At 38.9% G+C, this 25,412-nt stretch overlaps 1 protein-coding gene across 1 annotated transcript in view; it reads left to right on the top strand.

Moving 5' to 3' along the window:
• ARHGAP42 (Rho GTPase activating protein 42) overlaps positions 1-23,905 on the top strand; it is a 282,967-nt gene extending 259,062 nt beyond the window's left edge. Inside the window, exons 18-24 of the mRNA XM_024760359.1 lie at positions 3,648-3,807; positions 5,011-5,155; positions 6,424-6,804; positions 7,183-7,339; positions 9,376-9,438; positions 19,353-19,432; positions 19,798-23,905. Of these exons, the coding sequence (XP_024616127.1) occupies positions 3,648-3,807; positions 5,011-5,155; positions 6,424-6,804; positions 7,183-7,339; positions 9,376-9,438; positions 19,353-19,432; positions 19,798-19,886 (1,075 nt within the window). The 3' untranslated portion in view covers positions 19,887-23,905. The remainder of the gene's footprint in view (positions 1-3,647; positions 3,808-5,010; positions 5,156-6,423; positions 6,805-7,182; positions 7,340-9,375; positions 9,439-19,352; positions 19,433-19,797) is intronic.
• The last annotated feature ends 1,507 nt before the right edge of the window (positions 23,906-25,412 follow it).

The following is a 25,412-nucleotide window of genomic DNA, read 5'->3' as shown; positions in this document are numbered from 1 at the left end:
TGACTGACTCACACACACACACACACACACACACACACACACACACACATTTAATCAAGGAGTTTGTTAGCCATGCTGCTGGAAACAAAAGTCCAAATTCAGGTTTTAAACTTACTTAAAAATTCCCTTATAGCCCCATTTACAAATAGGAACGTTTTTTGTCTTAATGAGTACCACGATTCACAATCAAATGATTAATCCTTCCTTGTTTGCTACAAGTATTAACCCAATGTATCCTAATTTGAGCCATGCACATTTGAAACAGTGATGTACATTAATCAGCCTCATCTTAACTTGCAGACTTTGAGATAATATGAATTTACCCTCCTTGAAATAAGAAGGAAATCCACTAGGAATGACTTCATTTCAAGTTCATTTTTAACTATTGCCCATATCAGCACCTCTTTTAGCTAATGAATAGGGACTCACTATCCTTGGTCAGAATTACATAGTCTTGAATTATGCTTTTTGAGTTCTGTGACCTCTTCATGAAACTTATCCATACTGTATTTAGTGGGCATTCTCTTGCTGTATTCAAGCTAATTTTTTAGCAAAGCCTTTTAAAATGTACCTTTAAAGTTTCATGAGTGTCACATAAAATGGTTTTGCTTAATTATTCAGAATGTTAGATGAACACAAGTTTCACCTTTAATTATGAATGTGATACAGGAAATAGCAGAGAGAGAGTGTCTAGCCACTGAAGAGTACTTAAAATTCTTCTGCCCAACCTTCACCACCATTCCTGGCTCTTTCTTGAATCTGTAAAAGTTCAGTCTCCACTGTCTGAGCAGCAGCAGTAGAATGTGTGTCCACATCACCAATGACTTACTTAAGTAAACTAATAACACTCTTGGTCCCTGGCCACCTTATTGACTTAAGAAAAGAGAATTTAAGATCAGTGACCTGGATTGGTCACTGGCCTAAAGGACCAATGACTGATTCCAAATCTCCATTAATTAGCTCTGAGACATGGTATAAATCATTGATGTACTTCTGAAAATACTTTGTCTTTAAAACAAGGACATCTGTGGAATCTGCTTTGTACACAAGTTGAGGGAATGAGTTCCAGAACTGGCTGAAATGTGGAATGATAAGGGTCTGTACTGACTGACTAGCTCAGCAGAAGGGAAATTCAATGAAGAGAAAATAGGTGATCAAAATATTTTATCTTCTGAACACCATAGTCATTAACTCTCCTTTTCAAAACAGACCAATTTTTTATGATTTCTAAATTTATTCCCAGTGAGCATAATTCAGTCATATTCTAGGTTACTTATATTACCAGGAACTCTTACATTTTAGAGTACATTGAGAGTACCTAGAGTCAATTTAATTACAGGGAAGAATATTATTTTAAGACCATATTTTATTCAATTTAACTCATTTTATTTAATTCTCTCAACACTGCTCTAAGGATTGTCATTCTTATACTTTGTAGATGAGGGAACTGAAGCCTAGAGAGTGGTGTTAAATAATGGACTGATTGCACCCAGCTTCCAAGTTGGAAGGACCCAAGCTTTAAATACAGACAGGCTCACTGCCTTTACAGATGACTTAGTAGACTCTCTAATACATATTAAGCAATTAATATAATATTTGGTTGTATAAAAAGGAAACTTGGAATGAAATTCTTATACTAACCAAGAACCTTCTTAGCTAGTGCTGTCTTGGGCACAAGGGGAAATTTCAGTCAGTGGGACAGTCAGCTCTTCCTGTCCTATGCCAAAAGTCGCATGGATAATCCAGAATCCTAGATTCCTCATAAAATTTTACTTTTGTTTCTAGAATGAAGTTAGTGTGCATACTCAATCAGATGTAAACATTATCTTGTGTTCCTTCCTAGAACTTTATATTCTAACAACCTGGCTGGGAGTAAGATAGAAAAGGCAGTGGTTAACCTAGGAGACTGGTTAAATAAATGAGATTTCCTATTAATGTATCCAATTTCCAAATTAAATCAGTTAACTAGTCAAAGTCATTTTTGAGAGTTTACTGGGATTACTTTTCTAAGGTCAGTAGTATCAGAGCCCTTTCATTTTATTTTCATTTTCAGGCCAGCACTGATGCTACCATATCTCCTTGTCTTACTGTTTGCCTAGCCCAGTGCTCAGCACTAGGGAGGCACTTAGGGAAGTTTTGGATGGATGGTGGATGGTGGATGGATAGAAGGGAAGTAGGATGGAAACATGCCCTAACCAGTCATCTTATGTGGGGAGCTCAGGGGTACTCTTGACTTGAAGTCAGGAGACCCAATTTGAAACAAAATCTCTGTTCCTAATTTGCTGTGACCTCAGGTACATCATTTTTACTTGAGGAGCTTCTTTTTGGAAAATCTGTACAATAGAAAATAACTGGCTTCCTGGGAGGATTAAGTGCAATATTATCTATGAAAATGCCTGGCAGTAGGTTCTCAACATATGTTTAGTGAATCCGAATATAATTATAACCAGTCTACTCCTTTTCTCTACTTTTTTAAAAAAAATTTTTATTGAAGTAGTATAGTTGATTTACAATGTTGTGTTAATTACTGCTGTACAACACAGTTATTCAGTTTTATATATATATATATACACACACACACACGCACATTCTTTTTATATATATATTCTTTTCCATTATGGTTTATCACAGGATGTTGACTATAGTTCTCTGTGCTATACGGTAAGACCTTGTTGTTTATCCATTCTCTATATAAAAGCTTACATCTGCTAACCCCAACCTCCCACTCTGTCCCTCCCCCAACCCCCTCCCCGTTGGCAACCACCAGTCTGTTCTCTATGTCCATGATTCTGTTTCTGTTTCATAGATAGGTTCATTTGTGTCATATTTTAGATTCCACATATAAGTGATATCATATGGTATTTTTCTTTCTCTTTCTGACTTGCTTCACTTAGTATTGTAATTTCTAGTTGCATCCATGTTGCTTCAAATGGCATTGTTTCATTCGTCTTTATGGCTGAGTAGTATTCCATTGTATGTATGTACCACATCTTTATCCATTCATCTGTCAGTGGACATTTAGGTTGTTTCCATGTCTTGGCTATTGTAAATAATGCTGCTATGAACATAGGGGTGCATGTATCTTTTTGAATTATAGTTTTGTCTGGTTACATGCCCAGGAATGGGATTGCTGGATCATATGGTAATTCTACTTGTAGTTTTCTGAGGAACCTCCATACTGTTTTCCACAGTGGCTATACCAACTTACACTCCCACCCACAGTGTAGGAGGATTCCCTTTTCTCCACACCCTCTCCAGCATTTGTTATCTGCAGACTTTTTAATGATGGCCATTATGACTGGCAACCAGTCTACTCTTAACCATCTGTTCTAAAAGAAGTATAGTACTGTAGGAAATACCAAACAGCTGATAATCTCTCTAGGGTGATTGAACTCAATTTAGGAAATCAAGATTTTTTCCTTCGATAGATTAACCTTTGTAATTATGTTTTACTTTGGCCAGTGTTAACTTTTTACATCTTTTTAGACTATACCCACTAATGCCAGTTGGGAGTAGCTGAACCTGACTACTTGGGAAAGTTAGCCTGTAGTGGCATGTTTATATTTTATGCCATAAGTTTAGTGGATGAGAACATTTAATAATTATTAAACATATAACTTAAAATATTTTGTTCCTCTTATTTGCAGAGTGTCACTACATAGCCAGCAAAATCTCATGACTGTCTCAAACCTTGGTGTCATATTTGGTCCGACTCTAATGAGAGCACAGGAAGAAACTGTGGCTGCCATGATGAATATTAAATTTCAGAATATTGTGGTTGAAATTCTGATAGAGCACTATGAAAAGGTAGACTGAATTTTCATGTAGAAGTATAAAATTTTATCTGGCTTCTAAGAAGAAATTTTGCATTTGTATCATCTATGATCCTCACATTGTGATCTCAGATTCCTATTTGGTGTCAGTCTTGTAAATTTTGTGTAAATTACTTCTTCATGAGGACTTTGATTTTCTTTTTTCTTGTTCAGTTTTTAAGTGCTTCTCAAAATCCTCTAAGTAAATGATTTCCTTTCTTTTGACATTATTTACTTGTCAAGTTTTTCTTCTTTAATATTTATATAATTAGTTTTTTCCTCATACTCAGAAAATAGAATCATTTTGCGGTTAAGTCTATTTTAACTTTTTTAAGCTTTTTGGAATTAGACTCTCCTTATATAGCAGAGCTAATATTCTAGATGAAACAAAAGAAAATATTCAGGGAACAGTCTTGAAACCCTCTCTATATCCAATCCCTAAGGAGGCTTTCTCTAAAAGAGTGAGATCTTAGAATAACTATAAAAGTGAGAAATTGGGAGAGCCAAGTTGATTGGATTATTAAGCAAACTCAGCCATTGAAGTTCTAAACATTGTGATCCGTTTATGTCTGATCTAGTCCTTGTGAGAGGATGGCAGCGCCTCTCTCCTTCCCCAGTTCCTTTCTAGTGCCTGTAGAAGGATACCCTTGGTACCTAGCTAAGACTGTAAGCGCTCTTAAAACCCAAGAGTGCATGGCTGCATCCTATAGCTGTGCTCAGACCTCTGCCTGCAGCTTGTCATATTCTTGACAGTTCAGGGCCAGCAGCATGCCAGCACCTTCTCCTGAGAAGCAAGGGGCTGCTCAGCTGGGGAATGGTACAAAACGAGCCTCTTCCCCTCAGGTTATGTTCAGCATGAAGGTGAAAGAGAACATCATAGTAAAAAGAATCAGTGTGTCTTGACATAGACATTTGTTAATATTTGACGCATTTCTTAAAATTATTGGAAAATCTGAATTTCACTATTGGGGAACGGGGAAGAATAAAAAAGAAAACCCAGAGGAAGCATTACTCAGTGTAAATGGAAAAGTTATAGATGCTCTAGGATATTTATTTTTTGTATCAAGCATCTCTTGCCATGCAGTTGATGAACTAACGTATAGTTCTAAGATTATTTAATAGCTCTCAAAGCCAATTTTATGACGAAAATGTCAATTTCACCTTTTTATTGACCTCAGTCCATTTTTCTTCTACGTAGATTTTTCATACTGCCCCAGACCCAAGCATCCCTCTTCCTCAGCCTCAGTCTCGATCTGGATCCCGAAGGACACGTGCAATTTGCCTCTCCACAGGCTCCCGGAAGCCCAGAGGGAGGTATACCCCATGCTTGGCAGAACCCGATAGTAAGTGTACTGGCCTCAAGGAGATGCCTTCTTCATTAATTTGGCTTTATCACACCTTATTAGTACTTAGGTAGAAATAGAAGATATTCTTACTGGTGCTGTCGTCCCAACACCTGCCCCCCCACCCACCACATTACGTAGTCTCTGTCAGTATAGTTGGAAGGTACCTTGGACAAGCAAATTCATTCCTGATACAGAGGGAAAAAATAGTTTGTGCAATGCCCTTTTTCTCTGTAATGGTGATTAAATACATCGGGTGCTACTTCGTAGCAGGTTTTGTCCTGTTGTCAAAGTCATAGAGAAGAAAGCAAGAGAAAGCCTGGCTGAGGCAGTCATTTTCTTTCTTCCTTTCACATTATGTTCTTAAAGCGTCATCTCTTGGGTATCAAAGGGTCTGAAACAGAGAGAAAAGAAATAAAAAGAGAATCTACACCACACATTGTTGCTAACTTACTATTCTGAGCCAAGCCCCACCATAAGGTGGGTGGCAGCTTGAGCCCAAAGCATGTGTTAAACTGTGGCCATTTTCATTTTATTTTTGACTCCCAACCCTCTCCCCACACTCCCAGTTTTCCCCACAATCAGTGTTAAATTTTTAATTTAGATCTACTATTTGAATACTTTATTACAGCTTCTCTGATTTTTTTCTTATACCATACTTGTAGAAACATTAAAAAATACAGCCAGTTAAAATAGCCAGTTTTCTTATGTTGCTACATTCTTAGCAGAAAAAGGAGAAAAATCCTTTCTTTAAAAATTTTGAGGAGCTTATAACTTGCAGCTGACTGTTAATGGTGCCTTTGAATGAAGGAGGACTCAGATACCATTGTAACTCAGAATCACCTAAGATCAGAAAAGTAAAAGAAGGCAGACATATGTCTCAGCATTTCCCCCTTCCATTGATTTCTTTAATATCATCAAGAAATCTTATTTCTCATACTTGTGAGTCCTGTTTCAGAAGCAAATTTTGTCTGAATTCAAGTCAGCCCACTAATGCTTCAAGAAATAACATTATTTCATCCGGGAAGGGCACATATAAAAGCTCCCTTGAATAGTATTTAAAAAAAGCCTTCACCAAGTTCAAATGCATATTTTAAAGCATTTCTCCAGAACTGAGGAACAGTCCTCCATAGCACGTAAAGGCCTATCACTTCAGTGGGGTCAGGTGGCCACGGAGCACATGAGAGCTGGAGAACAGAAGGGTTTGGGGGTGCCAGTTTCAACAGAGAGCTGCTGTTCTTTTCTCTCCCACCCCTGCCCCTGCTCAGGCGACTCCTATAGCAGCAGCCCGGACAGCACACCAATGGGGAGCATTGAGTCACTTTCCTCTCACTCCTCTGAACAAAACAGCACGACAAAGTCCGCTTCCTGCCCTCCCAGGGAGAAATCTGGAGGGATTCCTTGGATTGCATCCCCATCACCTTCCAATGGACAGAAAAGTCTTGGTCTCTGGACAACTAGTCCTGAGTCAAGTTCTAGAGAAGATGCAACCAAAACAGATGCAGAATCAGATTGCCAGAGTGTCACTTCGGTCGCTAGCCCAGGGGATGTGTCCCCACCCATAGACCTGGCCAAGAAAGGGCCTTATGGGCTTTCAGGACTGAAAAGAGCCTCAGCTTCCTCTCTCAGATCCATCTCTGCAACGGAAGGTAAGCCAGCATAGAGCCTGTGCAGGATGTCATTGTTCCTGTGTCACCTGCTGGATTGTTCAGCATGGTTAAGGAGGGAAAAATTAATAGTGAAGGGACAGACAATGCTTAACTGCTTTGTTCCTGAGCTAGGATTTTTAAAACTCCTGTATGCTGTGACATTTTTTCTGGATCTTTCCATCTCTGTGAGGTGATGTCTTTGTAATTACGGTAGACTGTGATCTCCCAGAGTGATGGGCTGCTGTGCTCAAAGAACATTCTGTCCCTTCTCATTTGGGCTCAGAGAAAAATGCCTCCTTTTGTTATGTGCATGGACTGTGTTACAGCTCTTATTTTGTCTAATAGCACCTTGCCTGTTTTCTTGGGCTTTCTCTTTAGGAAACAAGAGCTACAGTGGATCCATTCAAAGCTTAACTTCCATAGGTTCCAAAGAGACGCCCAAAGCCCCGCCAAACCCAGATCTGCCTCCCAAAATGTGCAGGAAGTTAAGGCTAGACGCTGCCTCCAGCAATGGTTACCAGCGACCCGGCTCCGTGTAAGTGAGAGAGCCTTTGTTTGCTATTTGCTGTGCTTCCCAGGGGTATACAGGGGCTGAGGGTGTGCAAAAGAACTCTTAGGGTTCCCACAGCCAAATGCTCATCTGTGGAGTGGGTGCCGTCAACTTCTGCAGGACCCTGTCCTCTTTTCCAAGTGATGTGAAAGTTAGTACGCTTAGGATATACATATAAAATCTCATGGGGAGACTCTTCAGGCACTTTCCTTAGAAGCAGAGCTATGGCTTAATTTAAAGACATGAAAACAGATGTATAATACAGTGGTTTGGGGTTTTGAAATTAGACGCCTTTCTGTGAAAGCTAAACATCCACCACTCAGCTGTGGGGACCGCCCATATCCTTGACCCTCCCTCTCTTTGTTAGAAATATAACTGCTTTCTGCCTGGTGAGGGTTGGTTTTCTCTCCTCTCCATTGTATATCTCCCCACCTGCGTACTCACTGATTTAAACTCCGAGAGAACAGGGAACATGAAAGGCAAGAGGGAGTGCTTCTAATTGAAAGAAATGACCCAGAGGTGTAAAGGCCGAGAGGGTAGGGTGTATAGATGAGAACAGAAAGGGGGCAAAGAGGAGAAAATGAGAAACTGGAAAAGCAAGAGAATCCGAAGAGGAAAGTTTTTCTCCCTTTCATTTTATTTTCCTGACTTTTGCTGAGCTTTTCCAAATGCTGTATGAGCTATTACTGAGCATCTTTGCATATTGTTATTTCTTTTAAGGTCCACAGTGTCCTTCTGCAGTAGGTAGTATAAATCTTGTTTTAGAGATAATTAGAGCTAATACTGGAAAGTTAAGGTCCACACACACTCAGCCAGTAAGTGGCAGAGCTGGGATTGTAACCCAGGGTTCTCCAACTTGAGTCTGTGCTATTTCTCTTATGCCATGCCCATTTTTAATGTGGTGGTATTCCTGACATTTTAATTATTCATTGCAAGTCCAGTAAGGCATTCTACTAAGCCTGTTTCCATAGGAACAGCATCTTAAATTTATTAGTACATCCCTTTCTTTGACAAGAACCTTTTGTTTCAGAGTGAGTTTCACATATGTTATCTCTCATGTTCAGAAATCCAGCTACCATGATATAGGCAGATATATTTGTAACTCTGTCTGCTCTAGTTCTGGTGTGTATAGTTCTAGCCCTTAAGAGAAATTAAATTTTAAGCCAAATATGTCAAGGAAGATGGGAGAATATAAACTCTCTCCTTTGTGGGGGAAAGAGAAGAGCTTCTATTTTGTGATTTTTACTGATAAAGTAGAAATTAAAATGTAGAGACCGTATGTTCTGTATTAGGTGTAAAATGATCCTTCAGATTATCAAATGGCTCATCTCTGGGGAAAAAAAGTTTGTCATTTAAAGAAATAAGATAGTTTTTAAATATCTAGTTTAAAATATCATTCAAAGAATTTTATATTCTCTTCTAGTAAATATAGGAATTTTCTAATTATCTAGGGTACCTTAGTTTTAGTTCTTTTCACTCTCTACCCAATAGTCTCACTTTTCAAATAGATGCCTTTCCCTCATCATGATTTGAAACAAATTTATTTATTGGTCATATTTTCAGAGTTCTCTCTTTTCACTTTATAGGAACTGTGTTCAAATATTTTAAAAATACGTGAAACAATTTTAGAATTAGTTTTGTCTTAGCTATCAGAACACAAAACAGTTCTTCTTTTGTCTTGTTGATGTGACTCCTCCCTTGTGGCTCCACGGGAGTCAGTGAAAAAGTGTTCCTTTTTTTCTGCTCCCAGCGTTTTCTCAGGTACAAAAAATGCAGGCAGTAAGATCCCCAGAGGAAGTAGCTATAGGTTTATTACTGTCTGCTACTCGGTGAGCTAGAGACTAGATCTAAAAATTTCTTCTACATTAAAGCTTAAAACAATTAAAATTCAGGTCAAATTTTGGGGACAAATGTTAACTAATTTTTCTGTTTGGGTTAACTGATAACCCTGAATTTCGCTTTGAGCTGCATGATTTTCTAATGAATTTTAATGAAACTTGTATTTTTAAATTATTTTTCAGTGTGGCAGCAAAGGCCCAACTGTTTGAAAACGTTGGTTCACTTAAGTCAGTTTCTTCTGGGCGGTAAGTTCTCAAAACTCTTCAAGTAAAAAACATAAAATACTGGTGACATTGTTGTCCTGTGTTGACATGGCAGGTCATCTTTGACAGCTCTGCCCCTCAGGTCTGCAGATGGTCAAATCCACCTCTGCTGTCTTCACAGGGAAGTGGTCATGACCATATACAGCATTTAGCATGTCAAAATGTTACAGCAGTGCCTTGTTTGCTAAAACCTTCATAAAGGAAGGGGTCTAAACAAAGAGGTTTTCTGAAAGACACAAGTTGCTGTAACCCTTTGCATACCAAAGACTCCTTTGATAACAGTTAGTTTGTGGAAATTTTTCAAATGTATTTTTGACTTGTAAAAGTTAATAGAACTTTTTTTCTGGAAGAAGCTTCATGAACATGCATTAAAGACTGCTTATTCTTAATGGCCACTATGGTGCTGTAGAGCTGATTTGCCCCAGGGGGCTCTGGTGTTTGAGTGCAGTAATTCATTCAGGGTTTCCAGATTTTACCTTCCGCTCCATTTGTTAGAAGGACAAGAATTGTTATATCTTGCTGCTCTTCATGTGCTTGCTTCTAAGGTACCTGCTTCCTCTTCTCTCGGTCCAAATTGATTCTTCTCATCTGCAGTGGACTTTGGGTTTTAATTTTGAATATGTCTAAACTAATGGAATTTCTTAGTATTTTGCTATTTGTGATTTTTTTCTTTTTTTTTTTCTACCATCAGCAACTAGTACAGGTTGGAAATAGTCAGTGAATGCTTGTTGAAAGAGGATATAAATGAGAACACTTGAAGGACAAACCTTGATTTTTTTTTTTTTTTTTTTTGGATGTACTGACCAAAAAAAATCAAGGTTTGTCCTTCAAGTGTTCTCATTTATATTCTTGACCATATAAACGTATGTGAACTTTCTCAGCAAACATTTTTTAAGCACCTACACAATATTGGGCTTTGTCCTAGTTACTAGGGATAACAGTAACCTTCACACTCTTTTTTTCCAAAGCTTCGTGAGGGTGCTCCTATGTTAGTGTTTTTAACTCCACAGAGTAGAGCCGCTTTGGTATCTCACTAGGACGATGGTCAATGCCTTGCATTTATATAGCAAATCCCAGAGTACTTGCATGTACCTTACCTCTGTCTGTAGCATCTTCACCTTCTTCCTTTTTATCAAGGCATGGTGAAAACTAAGCACTGTGCATGTCAGAGCAAACATGATCTCTCTGAGACTGTCACTACTGTTAGGCCTTAGTGTAAGGGATTTAACCTTGCTACTTCTGTCTTGCTAAATGATTGAATTGCTCCACTAGATGGAGCCCTTTTATTAGGAAGCTCTAAACAATCTTAAGAACTCAAGTACTGGAATCAGAGATAATCTTTTAAGAGCTTTAAGACAGCAAGATATTAATGAAGTAAATCAGTATATGACAGTAAATTAATTACTCTGTTATACAATACGCTTACTCAGATGTTCAACAATCAATCTATGCATTTGCAATATGCTTTTACATTCCAAATACTCCAAATCCACTTCTAATAGTTGTCGGCATAAACTTAGAGCTCACTCAATGATACACTGAAGTTTAAGTATTCTCTGTCAGTCAGTGTGCAGCACTTGTGGACAGTGTCATAACTTTTCACCTGCCCTTTTATTTTGCTTAACTTTGTCTGCCTTTATCAGTTTAGGTAAAACAGTTACCTGTTGCGGTCTTCAAGAGGTGATCTTATATGGGAGTATCCCCATACAGACTGTGTTTGCCCAGTGCCTTTGGTGAAAGAGCTGGATTTGATGTAGATGCAGGTCACATCTTTTCTCAGGGTGTGCAGACAGCTGTCACCTTGGTAGGGGGTGTGGCTGGTGCTGGAGGGACTAGAGCCTGCACAGGACGTGAGGCATGGCTTTGCCTCTGCTTAGCGACTGTCACTGTCCTACCGGGGACAGGGTCTGATCCCACGTTGCTGGAGCAGCAGCCCTGAAGGTATGGCCTGAACTGGCTCTGTTCCCTTTAAGTGTGTGTTTTTCCCTCTCCCTGCACCAGGACCCTTGCCCCAGAGGGGGAAGTGCTAAAGCAGGTGGGGCCCATGTAGGCTCTCAGCTCACATCAGCTGCAGACAGAGGTCCGATGCACTGCCTGTGCAGGTGCCCATGGCTCTGCTCAGACACAGCCTCTGGTGCAAGTCACCTTCATCCCTCACAGCCAATCACTGCCCTGACCTCTTCTGCCCCTACCATGTCATAGAACTGTTCCGCAAGGCGGGCAGGACGCGCACAGACTCTCTGTGTGTATGGGGGGCCACCACACACACACAGAGTGTGGAATGGCCACCGTCAGAGATCTGGGTTGCTTCTGATGCACTGCTTGAGTAAGTGCCACCAATGGCTGCCGCTGCCCCACCCAGGCTCTGCCCTGGCACCAGGTCACCTCTGCATCCCACAGTCAGGTCTTCTCCCTAGTCCTTGCTGTCCCAGGTCCAGTGCTGCACTGTGATGTGGAGTCTGTGGGGCTGGAGCATTGGCTGGGCTTGAGCTGGGGTGCATGTGGTGAGGCAGCTGCCAGAAACCCAGCAGCCACTAGGATCAACCTCTCTCCACCCTGCCAGGGGAAAAGCCAGTGTGCATGTGCTCTTCCCAAGAGGAATCCAGGCTTCCCACAGCGCTCCTGTTGGTACCACTGGTCCTCACCAGCCAAGGGCACTTTTCTCCCCCACATAGGCCCTCAGGACTGGGGCACCCAACCTGGGGCTTGTATCGCTCCCTTCCCAGGATAGCTCTCTGCCTGTCTAATCTCTCTTTTCCTCTGAGTTCCCTCCCAGGGGTACAGATCCTGACCCAAATGCTTCTCTTCCCTTCCTACTCAATTCCATGTGTATCTTTCTTGGTTGTACAGGAGTCCTCCTGCCAGTTTCCAATTTGTTTTCAGTGAGAATTGTTCCACATGTAGATGTATTTTGGATGCGTTCATGGGTGGAGGTGAGGTCCATGTTCTCTTACTCTGCCATCTTGGTCTGAATTCTTGGAAATCCATTTTCTTTATCTATGAAATGAAGGTCACAATTCTGTTTCTGACAAATGTTGTCGGTGTACAAAGTGATGTATTTGAAGTACATGGTAAATTCTCCATAGACGGTCTCTACAATAATAACTAATATTGTTATAATTATTATTATTGAAAATGCTTGCTTAAGATCATCAAGCCTCTAATTAATATGTGTTTGGTATTTGAACATTAACTCTTAACAGTCATTTGAAATCCTTTTGTACCATTAAATACAACTAAACAACAGAAGTTGAGGGTATTTCCCTTACTAACCTCCTGCAATGCCTATTTTGCTTTCCTTCTAGGGAACTTAGGATACTCTTGAATTGGACCTCGAAGAATGGTAGAACTGGTAGTGGGTGGTAGAGAGACTAGCCACATTTGGGAAAGAGACCAGTTGGGAGATTTTAGTGGATAGTCTTGAGCAACAGAAAAATAACACCTCTGGATTCACTGCAGGCTCTGAGAGTCATTGAGCAAAGAGGTGATCTAATCAGTGATGCACTTGATCAGATCTTTCAAGTGGCTTTTTCAAGGAGGTTGTTGAAGGGAAGAGAACCATTTAAGGTGGAAGTGGTGATATTTTAAAGATATTTTAAAGACCTTAATTAGGGCATTAACAAAAGCATGAAAAACTGTAAGGAGAATTTTATGGCTAGAACTAGGATTGAGCCACTGCTTTGATACTGGGAATGGGAAGGTTCCAAGTCTTTGAGACTGATTGTCAGAAAGAGTGATTGATAACTTAGCTCCTGAGCTTAGTTTATGAGCGTATGGAGAGGGGCAAGGAACATTTTGGCCCCTGTGTTTGAGGAGCCTGAGGACCATTGAGAGGCAGTTAGAAACGTGCAGCTGGAACCAGGAGAGAGCATGAAGTTTGATGCCAGAAACTTCTGCACAGCAATTATACTGTATAGATGAAGGCGAGCTTACCCAGTAATGGGGCTTACTGAGGGAAATGGTAAAGTGGCTGGGCATTGCTCTTTGAGGAATGGTTTCATTTAAGGGTCAGGCAAAGAAGAAGGTGGAGGAATCATCACGAGGAGAAAGCAAGGTCAGTGTGGTAGAAGCTACCAAAAAGTCAAGGAGCTCATGAGAGGAGGGCACTGGTTTTAACCTCTAAGACATCGCTGGAAATCTTTAAGAAATCAGGTTCAGTGAAGTGGGAGGGGCCCCTCTGCAAGGGAACTTAACCTACCAGACTTGTTAAAATGAATATTCCTGAATTTGCCACAGACTCGGTAAACCATAGTATCTGAGACTGAGGCCCGGAGAAAATGTATTTTTGCCAACTTCCCCAAGTGATTCTTAGGTACAAAAAAAAGTTTGAGAACCACTGGAATAGAGAAGAATGTCATAGTACTTAGCATGACCCTAAGCAGACATTGGTTATTTTATACTTGTTTCTCTTAACCTGTAAAATGCTTTCAAGAGCCAGATGTCACTAGGCTCTGCCTCACGATTACAAAGGCCTGTGGAAAACAGTACCCTTAAAGCTTTCAGCTCTGTCTCAATGATTTATACCTGGGCAGTGGGGAAATCCACTTTAAAGTAATATAATTTAGGCAAGCTGTACCAATATTTTCTGAAGGTTGAGTTGAGAATTAGAATTAATTAAGAATTGAGTGCCTGGCCCATTATAAACAATCAAATCTTCTATTATTATAATTTAAAACCAATATTTTGTTTATAATTACAAAGCACCAAAGCAAAGCTCAGCAAAGTCTTCTCGTTTAGTGAATTTGAGTTTTTAAAAGGCTGTAAGTCATTGGTTCAGAGCACACTGACACACGTAAGACATACATAAGATAAAGCACTGTGACACACATAAGAAAGACAAAGGAAGCCATAGTAATTAAAAATAACTTTTTTTTCTTTTTTTAGGGAATATAAAGAATACTGATAAACTAAAAAAGTGAATAAAAGTCACCTCTCATTTTGTCACCTAAAGATAACCACATATTGTTGCACAGCCATCTAATCTTACCTGTTGATAGTGGTTCTCAAACAACTTATACAACTAAAAACATTGTTGAGGACCTCCAAGGAGCTTTTGTTTATATGGGTTATATCTATTAATATTTATTGTATTAGAAATTTAAACAGAAAATTTTTAAATGTTTATGAATTTATTTAACAAAAATAAGCTCATAACTAATGGGTGACAATAGCAAGATGCAGGTGTGATTATTCACTCTTATTAACAGTCAACAATTATTAATAGTAGAAGTGATTTTTCAGTGACATTATCTTGAGACTTTACAAATGATATTTAAGTGGATTCTCCAGATATGCACTAGATCATCAATCAGGAGATGTAGATTTTAGCCTGACTCTGCCATAATGTTCATTTCTCTTGGCCTTCATTTCTACATAAAGAGGATGGACCAAGGAAATATGTAGGTTTCCTTTCAAAATCCAAACTCATTATATGACTCAAGTCCCCTGGATGATCACAAGTCCCCCAGCATATGCTGGGGTCACCCTTTTCTGTACAACCGAGTCAGACAGTTTATGTGCCTACCCCCAAGTCATAACAGGGTCTCACCTTCCCATCTCTTCCCTCTTCCAAAGGCCATATTTTTAATGTGTTTAAGACAACAGGAGTTGTTTCTTATCTTCCCCTAAGCTGGGCCACACAGAAACCCCCTCCTCTGCTGTTGCCGTACACCTGCCATGCTGCAGTCAGCTTCTATCCCTTAATGATGGTCACTGCCAGGACCTCAGGAACTGGCATGATTTTACATTTCTGCAGATCTCCTTAATATCTGTCATAATAGGAAATAAATGGATTCTCATACACATTCCATTAGCTGTCAAGAGTAGTGCCTCTCAGGGTCCCACCTACCCCTCCTTCCAGATTTCCCTTGACCACACTTTGAGAACTGCTCCTCTGTGATAAACACAGAAAAGGACCCATGAAGGTGGTGTTCGTGGTATTGTTCCCACCATGGTGCCCAAGAAAGTACATGCTCAACAGAATTGTTGGGCAAATAGATAAAATACACATTTTAACCTAAAAAGACTTTTTTATTCAGTTTTTCACTCCATTTTTAATGGAGTTGCAATATTCTTATCTTTGACACAAGCAACTTTAACTCTACAAGCTCCTGTAAGAGATTTTTAGCATTGAGAAATCCAATACTCAGACATCCAAGCCAGAAACAGCCCATATTTGTTGGCAAAAACCTAAGAAAAGAGTAATATATCTAATTTTAAGAAATCTCCAACCAGTGACTAAGAAGCAAATGTGCGTTTATTGCATTACCTATAAGTGTTTATTGCGAATTGTCATAGGCAGTTTGGAGGTCTTGCCAATGACTAATTTTTCTGTAAAATTTTTGCCTTGCATGCTGACACTGTTTCATGTCATGTTTTCTTCTATAGCATTATTCATAGTAGCTACCTAATAATTCATTGGATTTGGTGTATTTTGTTTATTAAATCGTCTACTGATGAATAATTAGATTGTGATGATTTGTTTGTTTTTAGTTTTTCTGTATGTTAACTGCTTTGGCACCTTTTAGACTATATCTTCCTACTCCCCTCAGAAGGGCATTCCTACCCACTTCAGAAGTGAAATTCTCAGCATACAAAAAATGTGTGTGAGAGACAGTGAGTGTGTATGTGTGTTTAACATTGTTAAGTGGCCCTTCAGAAAACATTATATCAATTTTGATTTGGTGAATTTTTTATTTTGCTTATCATTGAGTATTGAGAATTTTGCACACTGACCCTATCAAACCTTTAAGTCTACTCGTGAGCATTAGACAGTGTTTAGAATTAGGAATAGGGCTTGTGAACAGATCATATTCCAAATGATAAGAGAAGAAATGGCTTTCAGGACAGCAGGCATCATTACCTTACTTTCCAATGCGAAAGGAAGCAGGATTCTCAAAATCCTTTTCAAAGGATATTAGAATCTTGTGAACAGAGACTCAATAGGTGACAGTGTTATTTTCACATCTTCTTCAATACACCAAGGCAGTAAAAGAAGAAGCATTAGCACCTGGAGAGAAAACTTCACTGACACAGAATTCTACATTAAATCATCAAAGCTCTCTGCTTAGTTAACACCTGTAGATACAGAGCTCAGCAGAAGAAAATTATACCTGTCTAGTCACATGCACAGGTAATTGAAAAGTCATGACAGATATTATTTTGTGCTGTATATTTTGACACATTTAACAGTATCCATTTATTTAGTGATGTAATTATTCTGTATGTGTTCCCTCACCATCCAATCCCATAAAAAACTATAAGGAGAACACTCATGTCTGAAATATTAATATAAATAATTTGGTTGCATTTTAAAGTATATGAAAAATTATGTCATTGCAAGGATTATTATATCTTAGTCATTTCTATAACTCTGGAATTTGTTTCCTTATGCATGCCTTAATTTATCTTAATGATTCAAAGTAATAAGACAGTGATTATTGGTGGAAATCACTGCTGCTAGAAAATTTGACTTTTTAAAAAATCTTTACATGTTTTTAGAGAAGAGGCTCTGCAACCCTCAATTATATCAGATATCAGATCACATTATATCAGATCGAATTAGATCAAGTTACACCAAATTAGATCAAATGTCTATACTTGACTAGAAGATTTATAGGAAAAACTAGTATCATTTCTATATAAGATCACCATAGTCTGATTCTCAGAAGTCTGCATAACTTGTTAGCATCCTCTCCCCGCACCCCTAACCCACGTCAACCAACACACCCATGTGCACACGTTCACATGCACATGTGAGCACATGGCTGTTCTTTAGTGTAAAATCTTGTCCTTCTCTGGGTGCCTCCACTTCATCAATTTTTCCTTAGACCATGTTTCATTGGGAAGTAGTGTTGTGTGCCTACCACAGACTCTCCTAGCAAAGTTTCTGAAAGTACAGCCTGAGACTCACCTCATATGAAATAGACTCTGGGGGCAGGGCCATGGTTTTCCTCTGTAAGCTTTCCCATCTTCAGGTAGCCACTTGGGAACCCTAGTTTAAGTGACCTAGCCTCATTCGGGAAGTTTAGAGATAAGACCCAGGGTCTAGCTCCAATAGGGAAATGTAATCATAATGTAACACTGTTACTTTGAGGGCCTCAGATGGCAAATACTGCTGATGCTTCTTTGCAGATGAAGTATTGATTGGGACCTCAGGGAGGAAAGACAAGATGCCTTGAATCTTTAAGAGGACTTATCATGTAGAAAGAGTCCAGAGCACCTTCCCTTTTTTTTTTAACTCATTAATTCAGCAAATATTTACTGAGTTACTATTAAGCATCAGGCATTGTTCACAGAGGTTACATTCTAACTGGGGGAGAAGACAAGAAATATCAACAGTGGCACCAGAATACCATGCAGACTTTAAACTGGAGAATATGAGAGTTGCCTGGGCAGCTATTTTACAGTGTGTGGTCAGGGAAGACCTGGCCTTCAGTGAAACTCAAGAAATTTAAGATAAACTAGAGGGCCATAGCCGAGTGAAGATCAAGAAAATATCTCAGAGCGAGGCCCAGCCAGCCCTGAGGTGGGGGTGGGTTTGGCGTGTTTTGGGAGGAGAAAGAGGGCCGGTGTGACCGACGTATAGTAGGTGAGTAGAGGCAGGTACAAAAGATGTAGGAAATTCTGGCAGGTTCCACATTGTATATGGTATGGAGACCAGAGGTGGGAACCAGTTCAGGGTTGTTTTCAGGGAAATCATGTGATCATCATGTGATCATCAAAACCTTTCAAACTACCCTCTGGCTGCTCTGAATAGAACTGATTGCAAGGGGACAGAAGAGGAAGCCCAGAGGATTTAGGAAGTTAGGAAGCCGTTCAGTGAGCTATGCCAGAAATGATCTTGGCTTGGACTCTGGTTGTGGTAGAGGTGGTGAGAAGTAGGTGGAGTCAGGTCATTGGATGTTGCAGAGTAAAGGCGACTTCATTGGTGACTTGATTAGCCTCCTCAGATGATGGCTTTTTTAGTGTTGGCTCAGATGGTTTAAAACAGCTCTCATATAAAACTCTGAAATTCTGGCTTCCCTTAAAAAAACAGAGTTTCTGGCTACTTGGAACCTGAACTCCCATATGAGAACAGATGTCAGAGCTGAGCGCTGTTTTCCCTTTTTAAGACATGGGTATACTCTGATTTACAAAGACATGTCCCCACGTCTCCCTGACAGTGAGGCTGTTGTTGGTTGCCATTTATCATCAACTTATCCTATTGTTTTTCTTATTTCATGCCCACTTAGTTTATTTACCATACCCTATAGACCTTTTAATTTTTGGATCTCACCTCTTATAGTCTGAAATTAAAGTGGCAAATAAATAAATAGGGCTTTAAGGTACCTAAGAACCTCTATAGAGCTGAAAAATAGCCTATTTAGCAGAATACTAACAAATAATAGTGTTCTTTAAAACCAGCTTATTTTGTTTGTTGTAAGTCAGGTGATTACCCTTGGGGGCATTGCCTGGAAGCACAAGAAAGGCTTTGGGTTGTGCTGTCAGTGTTCTCTGGTTGCACAAATGTGTTCACTTTGTGAAATGCACTTATACACACTTACATGTGCACATTATGTATATCATGCTTCACATATAACTAAAACCAGTATCTTTTTTTTTTTTTTTTTTTGGTATGTGGGCCTCTCACTGTTGTGGCCTCTCCCGTTGCGGAGCACAGGCTCCGGACGCACAGGCCCAGCAGCCATGGCTCACGGGCCCAGCCGCTCCGCGGCATGTGGGTCCAGGATGGGATCCTCCTGGACCGGGGCACGAACCCGTGTCCCCTGCATCGGCAGGCGGACTCTCAACCACTGCGCCACCAGGGAAACCCCAGTATCTTTTTTTAAGAATAGTTTTAAGTATAAATATACTTGAGCATTGTGGTTTTCACAAATTGTCTTTTGCTCTTTCAGCCAAGCCAAAGCCATGTACTCCTGTAAAGCAGAGCACAGCCATGAGCTTTCCTTCCCACAGGGAGCGATATTTTCTAATGGTAAGTACACCCATTCCCTTTGCTTAAGTTTATCATCATGGGGAGGAGGAAGAAGGAGTGGTGTAGCGATAAGAGTCTAAAGTAGAAGCCAGGAAACTCAGAATCATGTCCAACCTCTCATACCTGTACAAGTGAACGCATCAAATCCCTCTAGACCCCAGTTTCCTCCCCTGTGTCAGAGAGAGAGTGATTGATTTTATAAATGCAAAAGGCATTCCCAGCTTTACAGGTGCTGTGACACTGTTTTGACAGCTTGAGTATATATGTATACAATCTGATGTGGATTTTTACCCATTTGTGTATAGAATTATTTGAAGCTAATGTTGACTGAGTGATATTTCTTTATGTATTTTAATTTTTGCCAGTGTACCCATCAGTGGAACCAGGATGGTTGAAGGCAACATATGAAGGCAAAACAGGACTCGTCCCAGAAAATTATGTTGTCTTCCTCTAATACTTTTTAGTGGATGGCAGTATCTTCATGGTATCCATGGTAACAAATAATAAGTGCTATGATTTTATCTGACACAGATATGGGGATCAGCGTGCTAAAATGAAAACAGTCAATTTCTACCAAGTTTTACACCAGCAGACTATGTGGCTCCCTATTAATGGAAAGGGGGAAAATGTTTAAATTGTTTGCCATTCTTTTTAATTTTGGCTAGTTTCATATTTTAAAATAGCTTATCCTCCCCTCCCCACCCCACCTTTTTTTTGGAAAAGTAACTCTCCACAATGTCTCTTTCATAATAATTATAGAATCTCAAATATTGTGTTAAGTACTATATCCCAGAAATTTGGAAACCAGAAATCTGCTATAAGACTTTTGAAAGCTGCCCTTTACTGTCTGGTGTTCTCTGAGAAACGTTGAAATCATTACTAAAAAATGTAATTTAAATTGTTCATTTATTATTTTTTCTTAAAAATATACTGCTTTTATATATGATTGCTTTGCTGGTCCTAAACATTTCAAGGAAATAAGGAGTTTTTCTTAACATAGGTTTATTTTTATTTGTTTACCAAGTAGATGATAATATTCAAAAGCAGTAATGAGTAATGTGTATGATGTCTGTAAATGAAACCAAATTAGGTCGTACACTGATTCCACTGTAAACATTCTATCCAGCATTCCAGATGCCTTCTCTGGGCTTAGAGCAGGATTCAGCAAACCATTTCTGTAAGGGCCTGATAATAAATATTTTGGGCTTAACAGGTCATGTGGTCTGCGTCACACTACTCCACTCTGCCATTGTAGCAGAAAGCAGCCATCGACAACATGTAAATGGCTGTGGCTGTGTACAATACGGCTTTCTTTCAGGACACTGAAATTTGAAAATCATGATTATCACGTGTCATGAAATATTAAGCTTCTTTGACTTTTAAAATTCCATTTAAAAATATAAATGTTTTTAGCTGATGGGCCATACACGAACAGGTGACAGGCCAGATTTGACTCATGGGTCATTGTTTGCTGACCCCTGGTTTAGAGGATGTGTAAAACTATCTTTATAACTTTGAGATTTTATGAAATTTTATTCCATTAACATATAAATACTGATGAATCATATGCACATATCCTCTGCTGGTAGCATTATAGGGGTATCACAAATGTATAATTACAGTAATAGGAAAACAATGTAAAAGTGCAGTACACAGGCATACAACTTAAATTCTACTTGTAACTCTGTAAAGTGTCAAAGTATTTTATTGATATCTAATTTTGGCTTTTGAGAAATTGTCCTACAAATGATAAAGATGCTGTTTTAAGACAGTGGTAGAGACACTATGCCTTCTAAAGTCTATGCTTAGTTGAAACATAATCTAAACATAAAGGTACAAGATTCTTAAATTATTTTGAACCAGAGATTGAAATTGTTTCATCATCTCTAGCAGGAATAAAGTCATACATAATTTTCTGTTATGCCTTTCAATTTACAGCCTTTATTAGGAATTTCACTGAATTTATAGGGCATAGAAATAGGTGTTTACTATCCATTTATATTTACCATCAACATCTGATCATTCATCAATCATTATTTCTATTTTAATAATCCTCATATTATTTCTATACATATCTGCATATGGCAAAGAGCCTTTCTTCTCAAGATTCCAAAAAGCTGGTTCCCTGCCATCTACTGCCACAGCACTAGCCCCCTTGGCCACAGTATTTTACTTCTTACTTCAGAGTTCTTCACTGTACAGACACTCAGGTATTGACTGTAGACAGTTCTTTGTACGTGATATTATGATCTGTAATCTCAATCTCTTCTACTTTAAATTAATGTTTCTAGAGTCAATAGGTTAAATTATACACACACACATATACAACTATGCCTTGGAGCATGTATGCTTTTAAAATTAAAAATGGAATAATGGATTAGGATTTAAAGGTAAAGAGAATAACAGTAGACAGAATCACAACCAGAAAGAAATATCAGTGCATTGAAATAAAGGAATAAAAAATATTTAATGTTGTAAAAAGTAGTAATATAATGAAAAAATCTGATACATTTGTCTCCTTTTTTTTTTACCTGCTAGTGTTGATTTTTTACACTATAATTTTGTATTGCTAGAACTTCTTGGTCTCTGGATCCTTGGTGGTCCTTAGTAATAGTAATTGTATTGCTGACACCCTGACTACCCTCTGCTGGAACAGAGGTAATCTCTCTAGTAGACCAGTCCCTTAGTCTAAAACACCCTCAGTTAAAGCACCCTTGCAAGCATCTGGCATCCTACTAAATTAGAGCCTCTTAAGGCAAATTGATTTTCTTTCAAAGACCAACTTGACTCCAAAAAGTGATTCAGAGTCCTACTTCACTTGCTGCTGCATAGAGAAATCTCAACCTTCATTTTATTTTAACACAGGCCAGAGTGTTCCTGCCTCTGAGTTGTCTGTGAGCTAATTCCACAGATGCTCAGTGAGGAATTAAAGCATTTGCTGTTAAAGACATGGGCATGAGGCCCCTCTCCTTTCTATTTGTGAGGCATATATTGTGGCAGTACTTGATACGGTCCCTGTTTTGAAACAAACTACAAAAATGTTCAAATTGTGCTTTTGTTTGAAGTTTTAATCTTACAGATTTGTGAGGATAGTCTTTTTTCTTCATATTGATTGTGTGTGGAAGCAAGTCATGGCCATATGCTAGGGATAGACTGAAGCTGCTTTTCACTAGAAATGTTTCCAACAGAAAAAGTATTTATGAGCATTGGGAAAATCAGGATATGTGTTCTAAATCACATGGAATATTAATTACACAAGAAGGTAATGCCAGTCACTAGAAGAGGATCACATTTGAAATTATAACAGCGTTTCAATAATGAAACCTTAGCTTTTCAGAGACATAGTAAAGATATGTTAGAACTGCCATATGCACACCTTTGAAACACACAACGTGGGTGCCCTAATACTGCTGACAGTATAATCAGTATGAGAGTGAGATTGATGAGTCCAAGTCAATCATCTCATCTGTTATGTGAAAAAATCCTCGAGTACAAAACTTTTACGTATATTACAGGTGATTTTGTTGTGCTGTAATGCCGTCAACTTATAGGAACTAGTCAGTTAACTGAAGGCTTTTTCTGTTGTGTGTAAATGTCTGAGCAGTGAAATAATCTTTGTATTCCTCTAAAGTCTGTGAAGTATGAGAAAGTGCCGTTTCTCCTTGTTACATGAAAGTGGTTTTACCAGTTGTGTTGGCTCTCTGTGCCTTGCACTGTGAATGGGCATAATCAGGCTTCCCAACAGTGGCTCTTTCAAGAAGGGTGGAGATTTTTTTTTAAATGCACCTTACAATCCCAAACTATCCAGGTTCTCAAATAGCAAAAGTAGGAAAAGAGACATAATGATTTGGAGTTTATTCCTATTCTGTGATAATTGATTTTACATATTGTGGCGTGCCTCCTAAAAATCCACCATGATGTAAGGAAAGTAAATCTGGCCCTGCAGTCCTGTGGAGACAGCACCTGCCGACCTCTTCACTCTCAGCCTCATCTTCAGGTCTGTCCGTGTCCGATGTGCAGAGGATATCATTCACATGGATGCTGATTTAGAAGAGTCCCTCAGAGCCTTTCTTCAAACAACTTCAATTTTTAGTATGCCCCCCAATTATGTATTTGGGATGCCTTAATTATTTAGAACCCCATCTTGATTTGTACTCTATTGACTGAAGTTAGCGGAGGTGGACCAATTTAGGAAGAGATTTTATTCTTTGGTTTTACAATACATTTGTAATTTACAGCTGTTACTATGTCCTAAGATCAGGGAATTGGACCCCAAAGTCATATCTCCTGGTAAAGAAAAAAGGCAGAGACATGATTATTGTCCAGAAGTTATTTTCCTCTTTAGTAAAAGTTTCCCACTTAGGGTAGAAATTGCTATTTACTTTTCCCTCCTACCTTGTTTGGTTACCTTACAAACTCAAAACACTTTTTCCAGGTGAATAGTCTATTGAATAAACTTCTGAATAGTCTGTATCCTACCTGTCTCCCGTTGATCCACAGACTTAATTCAGGTATTTCTCAACGGGTCTCACATCTCCTAACCATATTCACTGTATCCGTTTTTTGTCACCAGTATCTCTGTGCCTCAAATCTATGTGGTAGTGACCTCAGACAAATTCACACTTAGGAATGACATGGTCTTTTAGAGGATCAGATCAACAAATAGGATTTTTCACTTTTTTTCAGGCAGTTGCATTCACTATTTTAAATAACAGATGTCAAATAAGTTGATAGCACTCACAGCAAGCCACAGACAGAAAACTGATGCGCATATTCTAGACCAAAGTTTAGAAGCTATTTCATGACTTAGAGAATCCAACAGGTTATACTGTTTCCTTGGCACTCATGGGAGAGATGCCAGGTTCAGAGGTTGAACATTCCTTTCTTGGTGCCATAGGGAGAAAATGGAGTCTGTGTGCTTGCTGAGGAGTCTCAAAAGGCAGGGCCATTTACGGTTATCACAAACATAAATATCCTCCATCATCCACGATGGTCATGTTCAGGGCCACGTGAGGACCTTCAGTGTTGGGGAGAGTGCCTACCCCACCTTAATTAGATGATCACTTTCTCCCCTTTTACCATCTCTTGGCAGTGTTTCCCATGGTCTTTACCCTTCCAGAGCGCAACCTGGACTTGAATCCATTGCCTCTTAGATTAAAACTGTGCATTGTTTTTTATATGGCGGTTAGAGATTTTATATCTGCCTTTGTATCTTTGGTCATGATGTATGCTTAAAAGCTGAGATATCACATATTGAGGGCTGAAATTTCAAGAGTCTTTTTGAACTCTGAGCTGAAGCCTTTACAAATAAATAAGGAGTGTGGCAGGGAAGACGACTGTTCTTTTTTGTTTTGTTTTGTTTTGTTTTTTAATTTGAATCCTATTTATATACTGTTAAATTTGAGGTACTATAGTTTATATAAAAGCTAAATATTTAGATGACATATTTCAGTATTAGGAATTTGTCTGCAGCCATTAACATAACAAATTAAATAATAAATATGATGAAAATGATTGTCAGTAAATTATCATATTGAATTTTTTGTTTATTTTGTAGTGTCTTGTATTTATCTGCACTTCATGTATATATATGCACGCATACATATACAAACATGTAAATAACTTCATGTTATTCCATATCTAAATTGCCACAGTATCTTTAATGTATGTTTACACTGTATTTTAAATTACTTTAAAAATAAACTATGTAAGCACATTTTAATTTAGTCCTTGTACTTGAAGACCCAGTGTGTTGGAGGGCAGCTATCTTGGATTCATATAGAAAAAAACCCAAAGTTTCAGGTATTGTGAATGGTCATTTTGGGTGTGGCTGAATGGAAAAAAATCATAGCAGAACTGATAACTTTTAGATCCTGATAGTTGGACCTTTTCCCGAGAAATTGGCATTATGAAAGATCAAGAAAATGTTAATAATGCAGATGCCTACAGGAAGGAGAATCAAACAGATCATAAACAAATT

The sequence above is a fragment of the Neophocaena asiaeorientalis genome, unplaced genomic scaffold (genome assembly GCF_003031525.2).
Source record: "Neophocaena asiaeorientalis asiaeorientalis breed wild unplaced genomic scaffold, Neophocaena_asiaeorientalis_V1.1 scaffold601, whole genome shotgun sequence".
Taxonomy (NCBI): Eukaryota; Metazoa; Chordata; class Mammalia; order Artiodactyla; family Phocoenidae; genus Neophocaena; species Neophocaena asiaeorientalis.
This window is presented reverse-complemented; position numbering and strand designations above follow the sequence as displayed.